At 38.5% G+C, this 21611-nt stretch overlaps 1 protein-coding gene across 18 annotated transcripts in view; it reads right to left on the reverse strand.

Moving 5' to 3' along the window:
• UNC80 (unc-80 homolog, NALCN channel complex subunit) overlaps positions 1–21611 on the reverse strand; it is a 244565-nt gene that overhangs the window by 93421 nt on the left and 129533 nt on the right. For 12 of the 18 annotated variants that reach the window (XM_057503595.1, XM_057503592.1, XM_057503591.1 and 9 more), the window contains 2 exons: positions 16571–16678; positions 15203–15407 (listed from right to left, as the gene is read on the reverse strand). In XM_057503595.1, coding sequence (XP_057359578.1) covers positions 15203–15407; positions 16571–16678 — 313 coding nt within the window. The remainder of the gene's footprint in view (positions 1–15202; positions 15408–16570; positions 16679–21611) is intronic. The other 6 variants (XM_036926837.2, XM_036926834.2, XM_036926833.2 and 3 more) reach the window with 1 other exon arrangement.

A 21611-nucleotide genomic window follows, 5' to 3' on the forward strand; every position in this document is an offset into this window, starting at 1 on the left:
TAATTTAAAATTTCTCTTGTACATTTTCCCAGGTTCTTAAAACGTGCTCAGGCTATTGCGGTAGAACAGCTGGGGTTGAGTCCCAGCTCTGAAACCTCTCTGCTATGTGATCTCGGGCAAGACTCTTCACTTCCTTTTGCCTCTATTTCTTTACTGGTAAAATGTCAATGATGCCGGTGATGATGACAGTGACACCTGCCTCCACATTTGTTATTTGAATAAAATAATGTATAAGAGTGTGTTTAGTAACATGAAAAGTACTACACACTTCTGAAGCATATTTTATTCTTAGAGGCAATATGGTGTATGGGAAGGGCATCTATATATACAGTCAGAAGATCTGGGTTTGGTTTCATGGCTCTGCTAATTTTGAGGTGTGGGCACTTGGATAAGTCCTTCCAGCCCTATGATTTGCAGACTGCTCATCTATAAAATGGTTGTTATAAGGATCAAGTCAGATAATGCGTGCGTTGGGAAAAGCCAAATGTCAGTAAGAGAAATGTCAGTGTAACTATACTGTTATAGTTCAAGAACTATGTTGGTGATTGTGATCATTAGCTTTTGATAATTCTTTTCTTCATCCTACCAGCTCCTTAAATCTCCACTCTTCCTCTTTTCTTTACTTTTTTCAAAAGTTACGCTACTCCCAATTTTAACTCCATTCCATTCTTTACTGCAGTTGGAGTTCTACCTCAATCTCTGAACTGGAAGTTTTCTTGTAATGTTCCCTAGTCAGTAGAGCCAGTGGCTGTCGAATAGCATTTGTTTCCTTTCAGTTTTTAGCATCTTCACAACAATCTCCTTGAAGAGCTTTTCCCTTTTGTTTCCATGACTTGAGATTATTTAACTACTACTTTTCTAATAATTTTCCAGGGCATTTCACTGGCCAAGCTCTTCTTCCCGCCCTCTGAAGGTAAAGACGGCCAATGGCTTAGGCTTATCTGGCTACTCTTTCTTTGCTGATTCTCACCCAGAAATTCCATCTACTTTCACTGCTTCAGCTGCCACATATATCATGTTGTCCCCCAAATGTATCTCTAGTTTTAGTCTTTCTCATTAGTTTTAGTGTCACACAACCAACTACATGTCTCCTCATCGGGTAAAAATTGCGGTTTCTGAAATCAAACTATTCCACTCATTGACGCCACATTAAACTTGGTTTAATTTGGCATATACACTCTGTATACAATATTACTCTTTGGCTCAGAGCCCATGAGTGGTTTTCCACAGTTCAGTAGGAAGTCCATACTCCTAAGCCTATTGTATCACTTGTAAATAGACTCCTAAGGTCTAGTACAGTCTGAGTTCCACATACTATCTAATATTATGGACTGGTGACCCCTCTACAGAAGCCACCCCAGCGATAGCTCCTCCTCAGGTTTTTCAAATGAGCCAGTGCATTTCTACACCCCACGTGGCTTCACATACACTGTTTCTCTTCCTTCTAGCTTTTCTTAAAGCCCAGCCCACCCGTTCATATCTTCCATGGAAGTTTCCATGCCTGTCCTATATTTGGGGAACATGTCTTTCTCTGAAGACTTGCAGCTATCTCTGAGAAATATCTGGTGGAGAAGCAAAAATCTGAGCTTTAATGTGAACAAAGATATTTTATAAAGACATTGATTGCAGAATAGCATTAAGTGAGCAACAGGCTGGATTCAATCCTTTCTTTCTCCATGACAGCTATTGCCTTTTTGTTTGTCTCATTTTGGGTACTGAAAACTTGGTTTGGCAACTACCAAAGGTTGGGGGACCCCGAAATATGGCTGGGCAGAAATGTGGGCTGCACTCCATTTGTGGCTAGGGTCCTACTGTTGCCAGTTCTCAAGAGAATTGTCTCTTCTTAGGGGGTTATCTTTGTTGGAAGCGTCTCTGGGTCTTGGGAGGATATTATCTTTTGCATCTTCTTTGGGGGACCCTCTTGTATTCATGGGATTGTTTTATATTGACAGGAATATTACTGTTTGTCCCAGCTGAAACCTGACAAGGTATTTGAAGGGATTTTTTTCTTTTCTTTTAAGTAGCTCTATGGTCAGAAGTTGGCCAAATTTGAAGCTTTTATTCAGAATCTTTTTGGCCTTCTCTTTAAGCTGAAATGAAACCATGGAACAAGGGGGAAAGAAAAACATTCTGAAGCCATTGTGGAATTGCTAAAACAGTCTAAAGAAACACAGCTCTAAGTCTAGAACACAGGGATCTTTGGTTTCCATCTTAGTTGAAGATCTTTTCCCTGATATAAAGAAGTAAATTGAAAATAATGTAGTTGGATGGCTTAGTCAGCGTCTTGATATTCAGGTTGCAGCCCAATTTTTTGAGAAACTAAAAATAACTGTACTTGTCTAACAAATTAAGCCCTTATAAGAACAGAAAGGTGGTTCTAAAAACAAATCAAAGTCCACTTATCATTTTGATCAATCCCCAAACTTCCCCTATTCATCTCAAAAGGCTTGCATACATTGTAAAATATCTGGATTTAGGAAACAAAGTTCCTTTTTGGAGAAACTTATACTCTTTTTTGTGCCTTTGAGATGTAAATGTTCTATGTGGTCTTCTCTAGGAACCCAGAGTCATCTCTTGAAATGCAACTCCAGGGAGGTATTTCTCATCAGAAAAAAAAAAAAAAGGAATGAGCTATTTGGGAAATTAAGTTAATGAAAAATCTTAAAAGTCTTTTCCACAAATATTAGTAAAATCTTTAGCCTCTGGCTGGGTAAGCTGAACTTTAACTGCCAGAAAAACTATTTAGATCTGTTAATAAAGTAGTCAGTTGCACATTATTGCACCTGTCTCATGGTTAAAATTTTAAGATGAAAGCTATAGGATCTCTACATCTTTCTGTATGTTTATGTATGAATGTTATAGATGTGTGATATTTTTCTACCTCTGGGTGTTATCACCTGTAAATAGCTCTATTTAATTGGCTTAAAGACAAATAAGCATTTATATAAATCAGATATATTCTCAGAAACATAGAAACTAACCCAAGTGTTTTCCAAGTTCATGTGATCTAGGATAATTTTCAGTAAATAAAAGCTAGCTTAGGTTTATTTGGTTAATCAAAACAGACATGTTTTTAGAGTTATCAGCATTAAATATATTACTTTTTAATTATACTTAGGTTTACTGAAAGTCAAATAAGCTCATGCTATCTCTGTTATAGAATTGGTTAGGAAGAAAGACAACTTAAGATAATGGTTAGTTGTTTAATGTCTCATGAAATGTTCATGAGTAATCTAAACATAATTGTTTAGAGTAAATAAATATATGTAAATAAGATGAAAGTTTACAAGTATGTTTTTCAATAATAATTATGCTTTATGGTATGTTTACTTAAATAGTTTCCAAAATCTTTTTGGAAACTTAAAACCTTAAATTTATACTGAGATAAATTAAATGATGGATATTCATTGAATATCTAGATCATTTCCAAATATGATAAAATATTGAAACCTTAATTACTGAATATAGGTTGATTCATTTCTGGCTTCCTTTTACATAGAAACTAAAGATATCTGGGTCTTTTAGTAAACATGTTTTTGTGCCACATTGAAAAATTTACTATGAGGAAGGATGTACTTCCAGAAATTATAAAATGCGTTTATAAATTTGTCAATGCACAAAATGATAGTATAATAAATAGTCCACAGTTGCTTACTTCATAGTTTTCACTAATAAGGGATATTAAGGGTTAAGAATCTTAATCAATATATATAATTAAAGCTACTTAGAAATAATACGGGTGAAAGTTAGGTAAGGGAAATAGAATGACTGGTTGTTCCAGAATGAGAAAGAGAAAAAAAATACAGGAAAAATCTGAATGGACATAAAAAGTTGTGGAACGTTTATGGAAAATGAATCTTAGAAAAGAAATTTTATGTGTGTTTAAGCTGACTGAAGTTGGAATGGATGTATTTAAGTTTTTAACGAATGAATTTTAATGTTGGACACTGTTACAAGGTTAGAATTTGGTTTTCTCTCTGTTAAAAGGAAAAAGTTTTTTTGGACTGTTGGTTTGCTCTCAATAAAAGATTGTGAAAGGTGTTTTTTAACCTTTTGGTTAATCTACCTGGAAAGCAAAGATTTTGTGTCTTATGAAAATAATTTACTGTGCTTTATATTGCCTTTATCAGGTCTTTGATTACTTAAGAAAATCCAGTTTTCTTAATATTACAAAAGCTAAATTTTGTTTACAACTATCTAACCTTCTGTATTTGCCTTTAGTATCTTCTGATGTCACTTTGTTAAATATGTAACTATTATTTCAAAATGATGTGAGATCCTATTTAATGAAATGTTCAAACCTTTCGACATTTTGACAACTTACCAAAATCAAGTTCTAAATGAACCCTTTTGACTTCAAAGAAACTTTGAGATTTCTGAAATGGCCCTTAGAGAGTATCAAAGAATTTGCTTCTCACCTTGAAAAAGAGAGATGTTAAACTAATTAGGTTTATTTGGTATGTTAAATTATGTGGGAAGCATTGTTAAAAAAGTATGCAAAAAATCTAATGTTGTAAGAAACTAATGTTGACTTTATGGGGCCAATAAAAGCCCCTTGGAAAAACTAATCTGGTACTGTGTTTACAGGGTTCTCTATAGCCTTACCAGTTGAGTGTGGAAGGTTACTTCACACCAGGCCCAGGAACCTCAAGATATCTTGGGGACCTCAAGAGAGGAACTCACCCAAATCTATGAGTATTCAGGAAAAGTCTGATGGTGAGTTCTTGGCTTGGTTTCTCAACTTAGAGAAACTTTTAAAGTCCAGTCTAAGATTCCTTATGAAAGTTCTAGTAACCACATTTTAAAAGAGCCTATAAGAAATTCTCTCGGGAGCCAACATGGCGGCATGAGTAGGACAGTGGGAATCGCCTCCCAAAAACATATATATTTTTGAAAATACAACAAATACAACTAATCCTAAAAGAGAGACCAGAAGACACAGGACAACAGCCAGACTACAACTACACCAGCGAGAACCCAGCGACTGGTGAAAGGGGTAAGATACAAGCCCTGGCACGGAGGGACCCGAGCGCCCCTCCCCCCAGCTTCTGGCGGGAGAAGAGTAGGCAGAGCGGGAGGGAGAGGGAGCCCAGGACTGCTGAACACCCAGCCCCAGCCACCCGCACCAGAGCACAGGCACAGTGAGTGCGCGGGGGGCCCTGGATACTAGGGAAACAAGGCAGCAAGACCTCTGAGCGGGTGCCAAAGCTGATGCCCCTGTGACAAAGAAAAGCGGGGGCTTTTTGAAAGTCTTAAAGGGACAGGGACTTAACAGCTAGACGGAAACAACACAGGTCACAGTCCAGCAGCTGGAAATTACAGGGAAAACCAGGTGTACTAACCCCACTGGGCAACAGCTCTAAGAACCCTCATGGAGGTAAACAGCCAAACAGCGCCACCCCACCCCCACCCCCCCACCCCCGGTCCATTACCCCTCTGGGCGCTGCAAAAGCAGAGAAGCAGCCTAATGCAGACCACGCCCACAGAAAGGGAAATTCCTCCCTTCCGGCCAGGCAAGACACAAAGACCCAGTCTACACGCAATTACCCAACACAGGCCACTAGGGGTCGCAGTTGTCCCAGTAAAGAAAGGCCAGTAGCAAGTGAAAAGTTTGGCCCTCCCAGCTGACAGTCAATAGCACCTGTCAACATGAAAAGGCAAAAAAATATGATCCAGACAAGACTAACCCAGACAGCTTCGGCATCTGCTACATCTTCCCCTGAGAAGGAACCTGGGGAGATAGATTTAGCCAGTCTTCCTGAAAAAGAATTCAAAACAAAAGTTATAACCATGCTGATGGACTTGCAGAGAAATATGCAAGAACTAAGGAAGGAGAATACAGAAATAAAACAAGCTCTGGAAGGACTTCAAAACAGAATGGACGAGATGCAAGAGACCATTAATGGACTAGAAAACAGAGAACAGGAATGCAGAGAAGCTGATGCAGAGAGATAAAAGGATCTCCAGGAATGAAAGAATTTTAAGACAGCTGAGTGACCAATCAAAAAGGAATAATATACGCATTATAGGAACACCAGAAGGAGAAGAGACAGAAAAAGGGATAGAAAGTGTCTTTGAAGAAATAATTGCTGAAAACTTCCCCAAACTAGGGGAAGAAATGGCCTCTCAGACCACAGAGGTACACAGAACTCCCATGACAAGGGATCCAAGGAGGGCAACACCAAGACACATAATAATTAAAATGGCAAAGATCAAAGACAAGGACAAAGTATTAAAGGCAGCCAGAGAGAAAAAAAAGGTTACCTACAAAGGAAAACCCATCAGGCTATCATCAGACTTCTCAACAGAAACCCTACAGGCCAGAAGAGAATGGCATGATATACTCAATGCAATGAAACAGAAGGGCCTCGAACCAAGACTACTGTATCCAGCACGAATATCATTCAAATATGAAGGAGAGATTAAACAATTCCCAGACAAGCAAAAGTTGAGGGAATTTGCCTCCCACAAACCACCTCTACAGGGCATCCTACAGGGACTGCTCTAGATGGGAGCACTCCTAAAAAGAGCACAGAACAAAACACCCAACATATGAAGAAGGGAGGAGGAGGAATAAGAAGGGAGAGAAATAAAGAATCATCAGACCATGTTTATAATAGCTCAACAAGCGATTAAGTTAGACAGTAAGATAGTAAAGAAGCTAACCCTAAACCTTTGGTAACCACAAACTTAAAGCCTGCAATGGCAATAAATTCATACCTTTCAATAATCACCCTAAATGTAAATGGACTGAATGCACCAATCAAAAGACACAGAGTAATAGAATGGATAAAAAAGCAAGATCCATCCATATGCTGCTTACAAGAGACTCACCTCAAACCCAAAGACATGCACAGACTTAAAGTCAAGGGATGGAAAAAGATATTTCATGCAAACAACAGAGAGAAGAAAGCAGGTGTTGCAATTCTGGTATCAGACAAAACAGACTTCAAAATAAAGAAAGTAACAAAAGACAAAGAAGGACATTACATAATGATAAAGGGCTCAGTCCAACAAGAGGATATAACCATTATAAATATATATGCACCCAATACAGGAACACCAACATACCTGAAACAAATATTAACAGAACTAAAGGAGGAAATAGAATGCAATGCATTCATTCTAGGAGACTTCAAAACACCACTCACTCCAAAGGACAGATCCACCAGACAGAAAATAAGTAAGGACACAGAGGCACTGAACAACACACTAGAACAGATGGACCGAATAGACATCTACAGAACTCTACATCCAAAAGCAACAGGATACACATTCTTCTCAAGTGCACATGGAACATTCTCCAGAATAGACCACATACTAGGCCACAAAAAAAACCTAAGTAAATTCCAAAAGATTGAAATCCTACCAACCAACTTTTCAGACCACAAAGGCATAAAATTAGAAATAAACTGTACAAAGAAAGCAAAAAGGCTCACAAATACATGGAGGCTAAACAACACTCTCCTAAATAATCAATGGATAAATGACCAAACCAAAATGGAGATCCAGCAATATATGGAAACAAATGACAACAACAACACTAAGCCCCAACTTCTGTGGGACACAGCAAAAGCAGTCTTAAGAGGAAAGTATATAGCAATCCAAGCACATTTTAAAAAGGAAGAACAAGCCCAAATGAATGGTCTAATGTCACAATTACCGAAATTGGAAAAAGAAGAACAAATGAGGCCTAAAGTTAGCAGAAGGAGGGACATAATAAAGATCAGAGAAGAAATAAATAAAATTGAGAAGAATAAAACAATAGCAAAAATCAATGAAACCAAGAGCTGGTTCTTCAAGGAAATAAACAAAATAGATAAGCCTCTAGTCAGACTTATTAAGAGGAAAAGAGAGTCAACACAAATCAACAGTATCAGAAATGAGAAAGGAAAAATCACGACGGACCCCACAGAAATTCAAAGAATTATTAGAGACTACTATGAAAACCTATATGCTAACAAGCTGGGAAACCTAGGAGAAATGGACAACTTCCTAGAAAAATACAACCTTCCCAGTCTGACCCAGAAAGAAACAGAAAATCTAAACAGACCAATTACCAGCAACGAAATTGAAGCGGTAATCAAAAAACTACCAAAGAACAAAACCCCCGGGACAGATGAATTCACCTCGGAATTTTATTAGACATACAGGGAAGACATAATACCCATTCTCCTTAAAGTTTTCCAAAAAATAGAGGAGGAGGGGATACTCCCAAACTCATCTATGAAGCTAACATCACCCTAATACCAAAACCAGGCAAAGACCCCACCAAAAAATAAAACTACAGACCAATATCCCTGATGAATGTAGATGCAAAAATACTCAACAAAATATTAGCAAAACGAATTCAAAAATACATCAAAAGGATCATACAACATGACCAAGTGGGATTCATCCCAGGGATGCAAGGATGGCACAACATTCAAAAGTCCATCAACATCATCCACCACATCAACAAAAAGAAAGACAAAAACCACATGATCATCTCCATAGATGCTGAAAAAGCATTTGACAAAGTTCAACATACATTCATGATAAAAACTCTCAGCAAAATGGGAATAGAGGGCAAGTACCTCAACATAATAAAGGCCATCTATGATAAACCCACAGCCAACATTATATTGAACAGCGAGAAGCTGAAAGCATTTCCGCTGAGATCGAGAACTAAGACAGGGATGCCCACTCTCCCCACTGTTATTTAACATAGTACTGGAGGTCCTAGCCACGGCAATCAGACAAAACAAAAAAATACAAGGAATCCAGATTGGTAAAGAAGAAGTTAAACTGTCACTATTTGCAGATGACATGATACTGTACATAAAAAACCCTAAAGACTCCACCCCAAAATTACTAGAACTGATATCGGAATGCAGCAAAGTTGCAGGATACAATATCAACACACAGAAATCTGTGGCTTTCCTATACACTAACAATGAACCAACAGAAAGAGAAATCAGGAAAACAACTCCATTCACAATTGCATCAAAAAAAATAAAATACCTAGGAATAAACCTAACCAAAGAAGTGAAAGACTTATACTCTGAAATCTACAAGTCACTCTTAAGAGAAATTAAAGGGGACACTAACAGATGGAAACGCATCCCATGCTCGTGGCTAGGAAGAATTAATATCGTCAAAATGGCCATCCTGCCCAAAGCAATATACAGATTTGATGCAATCCCTATGAAACTACCAGCAACATTCTTCAATGAACTGGAACAAATAGTTCAAAAATTCATATGGAAACACCAAAGACCCCGAATAGCCAAAGCAATCCTGAGAAAGAAGAATAAAGTAGGGGGGATCTCACTCCCCAACTTCAAGCTCTATTATAAAGACATAGTAAACAAGACAATTTGGTACTGGCACAAGAACAGAGCCACAGACCAATGGAACAGACTAGACAATCCAGACATTAACCCAGACATATATGGTCAATTAATATTTGATAAAGGAGCCATGGACATACAATGGTGAAATGACAGTCTCTTCAACAGATGATGCTGGCAAAACTGGACAGCTACATGTAGGAGAATGAAACTGGACCATTGTCTAACCCCATATACAAAAGTGAACTCAAAATGGATCAAAGAGCTGAATGTAAGTCACGAAACCATTAAACTCTTGGAAAAAAACATAGGCAAAAACCTCTTAGACATAAACATGAGTGACCTCTTCTTGAACATATCTCCCCGGGCAAGGAAAACAACAGCAAAAATGAACAAGTGGGACTATATTAAGCTGAAAAGCTTCTGTACAGCAAAAGACACCATCAACAGAACAAAAAGGAACCCTTACAGTATGGGAGAATATATTTGAAAATGACACATCCGATAAAGGCTTGACGTCCAGAATATATAAAGAGCTCACACGCCTCAACAAACAAAAAACAAATAACCCAATTAAAAAATGGGCAGAGGAACTGAACAGACAGTTCTCCAAAAAAGAAATACAGATGGCCAACAGACACATGAAAAGATGCTCCACATCGCTAATTATCAGAGAAATGCAAATTAAAACTACAATGAGGTATCACCTCACACCAGTAAGGATGGCTGCCATCCAAAAAACAAACAACAACAAATGTTGGCGAGGCTGTGGATAAAGGGGAACCCTCCTACACTGCTGGTGGGAATGTAAATTAGTTCAACCATTGTGGAAAGCAGTATGGAGGTACATCAAAATGCTCAAAACAGACTTACCATTTGACCCAGGAATTGCACTCCTAGGAATTTACCCTAAGAATGCAGCAATCAAGTATGAGAAAGACCAATGCACCCCTATGTTTATCGCAGCACTATTTACAATAGCCAAGAATTGGAAGCAACCCAAATGTCCATCGATAGATGAATGGATAAAGAAGATGTGGTACATATACACAATGGAATACTACTCAGCCATAAGAAAAGGGCAAATCCTGCCATTTGCAGCAACATGGATGGAGCTGGAGGGTATTATGCTCAGTGAAACAAGCCAAGCGGAGAAAGAGAAATACCAAATGATTTCACTCATCTGTGGAGTATAAGAACAAAGGAAAAACTGAAGGAACAAGACAGCAGCAGAATCACAGAACTCAAGAATGGACTAACAGGTACCAAAGGGAAAGGGACTGGGGAAGATGGGTGGGTAGGGAGGGATAAGGGGGGGAAGGCGGGTATTAAGATTAGCATCCATAGGGGGGTGGGAAAAAGGGCAGGGCTGTACAACACAGAGAAGACAAGTAGTGATTCAACAACATTTTGCTACGCTGATGGACAGTGACTGTAAAGGGGTATATAGGGGGGACCTGGTATAGTGGTGAGCCTAGTAAACAAAGTATTCGTCATGTAATTATAGATTAATGATAAAAAAAAAAAAAAGCAGTTCCTGTGTGGTGACCTCCAATGAGTTCTACACAATGATATAAAGGGCATATAAAAGTGTAGGCAAAGGGTCTGTTTGTGTTTATACAGAGGATCAAAGCCTAATTTGGCTACCCCGAAAATGAACTAAGATACGATATGATAAAGAACTTTCAACATCAGCACTCTCTGGAAGACTCATGCCAGAAGATGATCATCAAAAAAACCTAACAAAGATCCATGCACTGCTACAGGTGTAGATGCACTCATCCCACCAATTTCTGGACTTGCCATGGGAATGAAGAAGGACATATCTAAGCTGGCCTGTGCATACAGTAAAACAACAAATTTGACTGGATCTCGACTGTTGGAACTCAACCAAGAATTAGGAGAAGTGCAAATTGTAGCGCTCCAAAATCTTACAACTACAGACTATTTACTGTTAAAAGAACATATGGGATGTGAACAGTCCCCAGGAATGGGTTGTTTTAATTTATCTGAATTCTCTCAGACTGCTCAAGTTCAGTTGGACAATATCCACCATATCATAGATAAGTTTTCACAAATGCCTAAGGTGCCTAACTGGTTTTCTTGGTTTCACTGGAGATGGCTGGTAATTACAGGTATGCTTTGGTTACGTTACTGTACTCCTATTATGTTAATGTGTGTGCACAATTTAATTAGTAGTTTTAAACCTATACATGCTGAAGTTACTTTACAAGAAGATATGTCAAAGAAATAATCAATCTTCCCAGGTTTTCTTCCGCCTGCTACTTCTATAGCTTTTCTTCTTCCTACCTAATTACAACCCTTAAATAGAATTCGTGCCTCATATCGAATTTATCGAGTATCATAATTCTTCCAAGTGGTAAAGACACCTCAAGACAAATGCTGGGCATAGAAGCCACAGGGCATAAATATGCAAAGAAGTAAAAAGCTAACCTTTTCAAACAATAAGGCTTCTCTCTCACTTACCAACTTAACATTTCCCTGTATGGCCCCGGAAGATGACTGGTTAGCCAGAGACGGGTAAGATTCCTCAAGGGAGGAACAACCTAAGACAGGCACAGTCGCAGGGGGGCCATCAGGTGAGAAAATGGGGATCAGCAGAGGTGAGGCTTAGAACCTCCCCCCTCATGTTCTGAGAGAAATCTTCTGCATACATGGATGTTTATTGCCCTTGTCTAGCTCGGATTAACACATAGTCTACAGGCACACACCTGATCATCTACATTTGCTCTCTTACAACACTAAACTATGTTTTCTACCTTTATCTTGTATCTACCTACCACTTCAGCATTTTATTAAAAATAATAATAATAATAAAGAGAGAAATGTGGTATCCACATATAAATCAAGTATAAAAATCAAATGAGTATTCATATTTGAACTGACTGTTTATAGTTCATAATGCATGAGCAAAACCAAAAGCTTCTGTGATGACTGCCCCTGTAATGTTCACCATGTAACTTATTCATTATGTAAGAATTTGTTCTCCATGTAAGAACTTGTTCGTTATGCTTCAGAAGATTGGAGACTGACAAAAATTAGGCTTGGGGTGGATTAATGATTGTGCATTGAGCATTGACCCCCCTATATAGAATCTCATTGTTGTTAGCAACCATTTGATCAATAAATGAGAGATGCCCTCACAAAACAAACAAACAAACAAAAACAAAAGCAAAACAAAACAAAACAAAAAATATATATATATATATACACACTTCCAATTGTAAAATAAATAAGTAACCGGGATGTAATGTATAGCATAAGGAATATAGTCAAAATATTGTAACAACTTGGTATGGTGATAGCTGGTACCTAGAATTATCATGTATATAAATGTTGAATCACTGAGTTGTACACCTGAAACTAATGTAATACTGTGTGTCAACTACCCTTCAATAAAAAATAATTATCCAGAAAAAAAAAAAAGATTGTGCTCCTTGTTTTGTCCACTCATCAATAAAGTAACAATAAAACAAACAAAAAAAAAGAAATTCTCTCCTTCTATAGTCACTATTCTTTTCTACTCTTCTACCTTTCTGGGACAAGTATTCGTTTTAAAAATAAATAAATAAAAAGAGCCTATATTGTCAATCACTATCCTTGCTGCACTTATGTAAATAATCAGGTCAAGTTTAATGAAACTAGATTTATTTTGCAAACAAATGAGTCTTACTGTGATTCTGTTTGATAGAAAGGAGAGTGAGTGTAGAGGAAAAAACTCTGTTTCACTAAGAAATTATAACACACCTTATGAACATCAGATTCTAGTCCTGTTCATTGTCTTTGAGGTTTTGCTGTATATCTGTATGCTGAACTGGATCCTTCATTCTTCTAGTTACCTCAAATATCTGGCTACAACTCTCCAAACTAGTATTTCCAAATTTTCCCCCACCCTTCTGATTTGTTATACCTAAGAGCAAAGGGCCCTTAAACCTCCTTGGAAAGGAACATACCAGGTCCTCCTCACTACCAAGACAGCAGACAAACTTCAGTACTCGAATTTTGGGTCCACATCTCTCAATTAAAAATGGCTCCACTAAACTCTTGGAACTGCACACCTGTTAGAGGTCTAAAATTAAAATTGACTTAAGAGGTTCCTTCCCAGAAGCAGATGGCATCTTGAGATAGACATCTCTCCTCAAGATCATGGATCATGATCTTCATCTCCAATATGAAACCTTTATTCCTTTTGCATTGTCACAATTTGTTTTTTCTCTCTGTTAATGCATGGGAAGATAATGCTCCTTATCTCTGGCAACTAGTACTGATTCTACTGTTTAGGCCATTGCTGTACAATAGCAGATGTTCTTGCTAAGATGCTTTCAGGTCATAGAATGACATTTGGATTACTTATTGGCTGAACTAGGAGTCTGTGCCATACTAAATCTCCCCTGCTGCACCTGCATCAACATCTCTAGTATTATAGCAAAGAAAAGAACTTAACAAACAAGCCACTTGGCTGAAACAGGTATATTCTCTGATTTATTTGATACCAACTGGTTTGGTACATGGGGGCCCTGGAGAAGGAGTATACTTTAGACTCTTGGTACTATCTTCCTAATAGTTATCACTGAAGTCTCCTTGGTGTGCTATGTTCTCTCAAAGGTCTTAAATGCATGTTCACAGCTCAGCAATACATCAGAAGGTCTCACTGGGCTTGGAGAAGCAGAAACAAGGTGAACAGCAGAAACAATCCTCCCATAGATCTGAACATTATAACCTGTGAATTTCATAATGACATAAGAGCAACTTAACTCTGATGGTAACTGAGAGTGGTGCTAATATCAAAGTTTTGATCAGTCTCTCATGTATGGGAGAATGACCAAAAGGGAGCAATTGTTAAATTAGTTGAACAAGGAAACTATTAAACTGATGTGGCTCTAATGCCACAGCAGTCCACATAAGCAAACCAAAATCAAAGCCTGTAAATGCTTCAAGGTTATGAACACTGAGGACTAGCAGTCACAAAGAGCCAACTAGGATTGAAGCTCCAGCCAATCAATCATTGCTTTGCTTTGCTTCTACCTTTTCTCTGTAAAAGTCTCTCCCTGAGCTCCTGTTGGCAGAGCGAACCACTTCTGGTTAACTGCCGCCTGATTCAAATAGTTTTTTGCTCAAATAAACTCTTAAAATTAAAAAAAAAGAGCTCTCCTATATACAAATGAAAAATGGTAAGTGCAAAAGTCTTTATGGCATGTCCTATTTGTATGAAAAAGGAAACATGTAATATACACATACATACTTAGGTACATATATGTGCATAGTGTACCTAGGATTCCTGAGAAACTGAAATTGTTGCCTTTGGGGAAAGAGACTGGGAGTCACTGGAAAAAGGGTGATACTTTTAAGTTCATACACTTTTGCATTGTTTTGAATTTTGCCATATGCATTTTTGTGATTAAAATATCGATATAAAATTAAAGGAATATGTACAAAAAGTTGGAAAAAGCTGAAGAGCCCCTATTTTGCATCTACCATTTACAGTTATGGGGCTTTGGATATGTCACTTAAATTTCAACAAACTTGTTTTGCTGTTGTGATTTGCACATAGAACATTCCTCACATAGGATCTAATAAAGTTAATGGTAGGAGGTCATGGTAAATCTGGGTAATCACAACACACAAAGAATTTTATGTTTTGTGAAATACTGTGAAAATGTAGGCTGTGGGGAAAATCATTCTTGACAATTCGGCAATTGGGAAAGACATACTGCTGTTGTGTAAACTACATGGTGAAATGAAAGGGTGCACACAGAATTTAGGTCTGCCTCCCTATAATGCATAACTCTGTCTAGAGTTCTAGCAATTGCTGTCAATCTGACCTGTAAGTGAAAAGGGAGTGAATGTACCTCTCTCTTGTTTAAACACTGGGAAGAGTGGCAGCAGGACCAGGGTCCCAGGTGGTCTTTCTTTACCTGCCGCCCCTGCCATGTGCTCATCCATGCTGAGCAGGAGTTCCCAGGCAGCTGGCTGGATGTCTCCGTACATCTCCTCTGTCAGAACTGGGGCCGCCTTGATTAGTAGAGATAAGGGAGCAGGCGACAGGCTCATCACCTGGAAAAAGATGGAAGTCAGGTCTTAAAATCTTTAAAAACACGGACTGCTGTATTCCTCTTGAACCTTAAGTGCAAAGTCCCCTTTCTCTGCTTTCCTTAAATGACCTTAAAATACTTTCTAAAGAGGGGCATATTTATTGGCACGGTGTATAATAAGCTTTATGCATTATTAGTTGGGGTATAATTTAAAAAATCATGCTAATTTTATAAAGCTTTCACCACAAAAACTATTTCACAGCCACCTAAGGAATAAACTCTAAAATAAGTACAGTTCTATGAGAAAAGAAAGACTCCAGCCCATATATCTTTGTGCTAAAAGTCTTGATAGACTTTCAAAGCAGCCTATTTTCCTTCCTTTAGGAGCTGATTTCCACTGGAAACTTTGAGCAGCCTCTAATTACGGAGGAGTTCCTTTCAGAAAGTTAGTTTTCTAAGCCAGTGAATCTAGATGCCATTTTCCCTTTGAAACATTATACATTATGTATATTGCTCCAGATTAGCCTACAAAATCCTATTTAATTCATTATTTCAGATAATTTAGGTGATAAAGATAGGTTTTGGGCAAGTCTAGGTCTTTAACTATCATTTCAAATACTTTCCAGAAAAAACAGGAAAAGCTTTTTATCACCGTGGGGAAATGTATATAGAGCTTAAATTGTAAGAACAATATAACAATGTGTCAAGCAAGCACTGAGTAAGTAGGTAAGCATACTCTCTCCTTTAATCCACGTAATAATCCTTTGAAATGGGTATAATGTTATAATTCCCATTTTAGAGATGAGGCAAATGAAGACAGAGAAATTAAGTAACTTGTTCAAGGTCCCAGGGCCAGAGTGGCAGATGTGGGACTTGAACCCAGACCATCTCATTCTAAGACCTGTGCATGTCACCTCCACACACTGGTGGGATATTTGCTTCACTGGAAGGGGGCAAGTAAGAAGAGTCAGGGTTCCAGCCAAGCTCCCCAAGCCTTGTCTCTAGGGAAGTTGGCTGTCTAGCAAGAAGCAATTTTTTCTCTTGCACACTGGTGGTACCACCAACAGTTAAAGGGACTTTGTGACAACCGTGTGCCAATTGGCATCACATGTCTCAAATACAGGGACATCTGGAGCCCTCTCCCAATGATTGCTTCGTGACTGTTTCTGATCCAGGTGCCAATACCTGCAGTCTGATGTATTTCAGCATTCCAGAGTCCTTTTTGCCTTCCAGGTTGGCATCTGAAACTCTCTTCTTCAGGGAAGGCGTCCTCAGGCACGACTTGTCTGAGCACTGGAAGGAACGTGGGGCATGTGATGAGGGGTCTTGTGCTCTCTCAAAACCTTCAGGGCTGCTTCCCCCTAAATTCTCCAAACAACCCTCTTCTAATGGGAGGGATGATTTAAGACCCTTTGGTGGGGCCACACTTTTTGAAAGTAATAGAAGTAGTTAACTTTGTAATGAAAAGGGAGCTTAGAGATAGTTGGCAACAAACTGCTCTTTCACCACCGAGGAAGCTGGGATCCAAGGAGGTGGAGCGAGTTGACCAAGTGGCAAAGCTGATTATTAGCAGAGTAAGGAAAGGACGAGGATCTCTGGACTTCGATTTCGGGGCTAATTATATTTCACCATGCTGTTAAAAATAAATTCTTTTAAAATATTAAGGCAATTAAAATATACTCTTCAGAATAATCCTTTTACAGGGTTAAATGTTTTAAGTCAACCATTTGGTCACAGAAGAAAGAAAATACCTCATAAAGGAGTGTTAGGAAGGAAAAGATAAAAGACCCTTCAAGGGAGTTTGAGAGTTCATAGCATCCATCATCTAGGCCTGAGTTGTATAGGTAAAACAGTTTATTAAAAAAAAGAGAAACTCATTAAAAAAATAAAAGCAAAGTAGAAAATGTACTCATCTATCAGAGGCAACAGCTCCTCTTTCAAACTGTTCCCTCAACCAGGGTCCAGAAGAGGCCTGACTCATCTGCATAAGCGGAGAGGACAGTTTCTTCCCCTGCCACCCCAAATGCCACGGAATGGAGTGGACGGAGCAGCTGGGAGCCTGACAGGCCCTAATGGCAACAGGCCTTTGTTTATTTATCCTGAGTCCCGATTCCCCCTGTTTTTGCACTCCAGGCTGTACAGAGAGGGAATCTATCCCTCTGCGCAGAAAAAATGCTCATTTGTGTTTCCAGCGCCATGTCAGTGAAACACTTTCTCTCTCAATGCCAAGGGGAAAAACTGAACTCCTTAAGAATTGTTGAACAGACTGTCTCAGTGTTAGAGATGGAGATATTTGAAAGAAAAAGCAAATCTAAAAGTACAGGCGTGTTCCAAGAAAGCCTTTCAAAGCTCTGACAAAAAAGACTCAAGACAATGCATCTGTTATGGGCCTGGTATGGAATGAACTTTTTAAATCAGTCTACTTGGAAACAAATGAATCAGAGCTTTTGCTGTGTTTTCTAAAGATAAAAACGTGGAGGCCCATGCTTGGGAACACATATCATTTGGGGAGATAAATCCTGCACTGCTTTTCTCTCCCCATGAATGTAAAAGCCAATATACAACATAAATATCATGCCCATTTTCTATAATTTGAAAATGTTCTAAAAATCACATATGGCAATCATTTTCCATATAAACGTAGGGGTGTAACTGACTTCCTTTTAAAAAGGTTATTTTCAGAGTGGCATCTCTTTTTTATTTTATTTATAAAATAATACATACAAATTACAGAAGATCTGTAAAACAGAACAACTATGAAGAAGGAAACAAAAAATCCCTATAATCTTGAATCCAGTGATGGACATTATTTGGTTCCTTTCAACCTTTCCCCCCCATGCATCCAACTATGAGGATGTTATATATGTGGCACAATTTAAAAAAATTCATTTCATGATGATCTTATGACTATTTCCCCAGGTCATTACAAGTATTTTAAAATGTGATTTTCAATTTTGCAATATTTTACCCCTTATCATTTGGCTGGACATTGTGCCTTTTTCAGGGTTTCTTTTGAACAATGCTTCTTGATTAAATTGTAGATTTTTTTAACCAGGCAGATATAGGAAAATACCCAGCTTGGAAGGAAAAGGATGAACACTTATGTTTGCCTCTGACACTCTGGGAAATGTAGGTTCTGCTAATCCTGTCTACTTGGATGGAAGGTGTAAGTTAAGCTTCTCAGATATCAAATACTTAATATTCTGGCATGCTTCCTTAAAAAGCATGTTCTGGTGGCTTCATCATAATTAGGATGCTTATTTTTGTAGAAAGGAAGAGAACTGGAAAAGCTTTCACCCTAGGGTGATGTGCTAGTCACTCTTCTTGAGTAATTTGTTCAGGCTTGAAAGACAAATAATAGAGATGGGTGTATGTGTGACAGACACGTGGGTACACAGTGTGAACATCCTAAAGTCTCTCTACCCATGTGACCCCTAACTCAGGCTAGCAAGGCTATCAGTTGCTTTTTTGCTTTGGTAACTTGATGTAAAACTGGGCTATTGGAGATCTAGGAACTGGATGGAGTGAGAGGCTAGTTCTGAAGGCATCTATTGGTTATTAGTGGTTCTTGGAAGAGTAATAAACTCCACTGGACTGTGAGCTGCATATGATGGTTAGAATTACACACCAAGCTGGGACTTGTAAAGAAACCCAAGACAAGGACCTAAGACTAAAGGACAGGATGTATGACTAATAGAGGGCATAATTCTCAGTTAGTAAGTTAGCTATACAGCCCTAAGAGCTGTCAGGGGCATGCTGCCATGCCATGGCACAGAGCTTGGATTACTGTCATTTTCTTCTTTGTATATATATCTTGGACATATCCATCATATTTGACTCTATGACTTCTTTCCTCACCTTACTATGCAAAGCCAACCCTCTGAAGGGTGAGAGATTTATCTCTTGCAGTGTTTGGATAAAAAAGAAGAGGAGTTGGGCCCACCAAATTCTTGACCTAGTAAGTTAAGGGACACATAATCTGCTTCATTTGGCGACGGTTGCTAGGGCTGAGAAATAATGAAGCAACCTGGGATTTTAGGTCTAAGTAGAAGATTGATACAGTAGGAGTTCAGCAGGGGACAGAGATGACCGAGCAGATGGAGGAGATGCAGAAATCAGCAGAGGTGAGAGACACTGTCCATCCCAAGATGCACAGCAGCTTTGGTTCTCATTCCTTTGAGGCTTGGCTATGTTTCCTGTTCTGTTCTTGGCTTCATGACATTCTGCAATATACTTTGAAGAAATGTTCATTATTTGAATAAGTTTCAAAGGATCTCTGTTCCTTGCAACAGAAGATTATTGACTAGAGAGGCTTAATAATTAAATAAGAACTTTATTCATTTAATAATTCAAGAATGTTTATAAAGAATATGTCAGGAACTGGGCTTACTTCTAGGGATACACTGAGGACAAAACACCCATGATTCTTGCCCTCATGGAGAGTGAATCTTACTAGAGAGTGTTGGTTATAACAAGCAACCAACAAATGAAAAGTCAAGGTAAGGAGAATAGGAGGTAAATGCCATGCATGGTGATATAAATGGATATAATGAGGTATTGAAAAAATGGGGAAATTGGAGTCAGCCTACTGGACTTTCTGGGAAAATTATCTCCTTACATTCTGGAAGAAAGATGCCAGTAGAAATGCAGTATTTCCCTGCAACTGAAGGTAAGCTAGGCCCTTTGTGCCTCATACATCTTTGACACATGAATTATGTATGTTATGGTTGAGAGTCATTCAAATCCATGAAATCAAGACTGAGGGCCTAGTCGTGGCCTCAAAATAGTGTCTTCCACAGCTTTAGAAAAAATTTTAGTCCTGTAGGAAATCATCTGGCCTCTTGCCATTTGCACTGGCTTCACAGTATGTATTAACACTGTCCTCTTCATTTTTTGAGCACCTATCACCTATCAACCCCTTCTTCTTTTTGTTTGAAAAGAAAAAAAATATTTAATCTACTCCTTTTTCATAGCAAACACTAATTGCACTTGAACATTTACTCTATTTAGAACATAGCAATGGACAAGATACAGATATATAGGAAAAATCAAAAAATTCTTTGGTGTAGGTTATGATAGTTTATAAAAGCCATTCGTTTGGAAGTGCAGAAAATAGACCAACAGAATGTACAGTGAGTCTCTGAGCACTGAAATGTAGATTAACAGCTTGATCAGGGTTAGATGGGTTACAAAATGTACTAGCTGCCACAAATACATCCTGCCATTAAAAACCAATTAAAAAAGAAACTAATGAAATACCATTAGCTCATAACATTCAATTTTAATCAGACTTAGTGCTTTTATTCTTGATTTATTGCCTACTCTGTTTTCGCTTTGGCTCTGGAGATGTGGGCATTGTTCATTTCTGTGACAGATTCAGAACAGGCAAATGGAAACATGAGAGAACAAAAAGGAGCTTTCACAGGAGGTTGGCATTTTGGAAAAAAAAGGTTTGTCACAGGAGACTCAATACATCTTTTCAGATCTCCATTTTCAGCATGACTAATTTACATGTGTTAAAATTAGGGGACACTAACTCTCGCTTTACTTTCCCTTTCTGTAATGTAAACAACACATAGCTTGATAAGCCTTTTCTGCTGCTTCAGGCTGGTGTCTGGTTCGGGCCAGGGGTGGAGTGTCCTCAAGGAACACCCTAGAACTCTAGAGCCCACTCACCCTTTCAATATTTATTGCTGCTCTGCTATAAGTGAGGTCCTCTGTTAGATATCACACAGGACAGAAAATGTATGTCTGCCTCAGTTTTCAAGAAGTTAATAAATGGCAGAGGAGGAATGGGAAGGCCCTCGGTGGTGGCCTGTGCAGCCTTGTCATGTAGTGCAGTCCTCTGTGCTCCAGCCATGGTCCTTTGCGTACTCATCTCTTCTCTCCGGTTGGAAAATTCTGCATTCAGTTTACATCTATGCATCATCCTTCAGTCAACTGATTGGAGAGGCTGTCTTATTTCCCCCCACAAGTTCAAAGTTCTTCAGAAGCTATCTCAGCACAATGTGTTTCTCTTTGATTTTGCTTATCGCTGGGGCAATGACATCATTTTAGGACATCTATACTCATATGAGGGTAGGGAACCTATGTCTTTTGCCCATTATTATACCCAGCACATAGTATACACTCAGTGTGGTCCATAGCTTCTTTAAAAATTTGCTGAAGAGATGAATGGATGGGTGGATGAATTAACACATGAGTAACTGAGTGAAGAATGAGGAAA

Source organism: Manis pentadactyla, chromosome 6 (genome assembly GCF_030020395.1).
Source record: "Manis pentadactyla isolate mManPen7 chromosome 6, mManPen7.hap1, whole genome shotgun sequence".
In the NCBI taxonomy this organism is placed as follows: Eukaryota; Metazoa; Chordata; class Mammalia; order Pholidota; family Manidae; genus Manis; species Manis pentadactyla.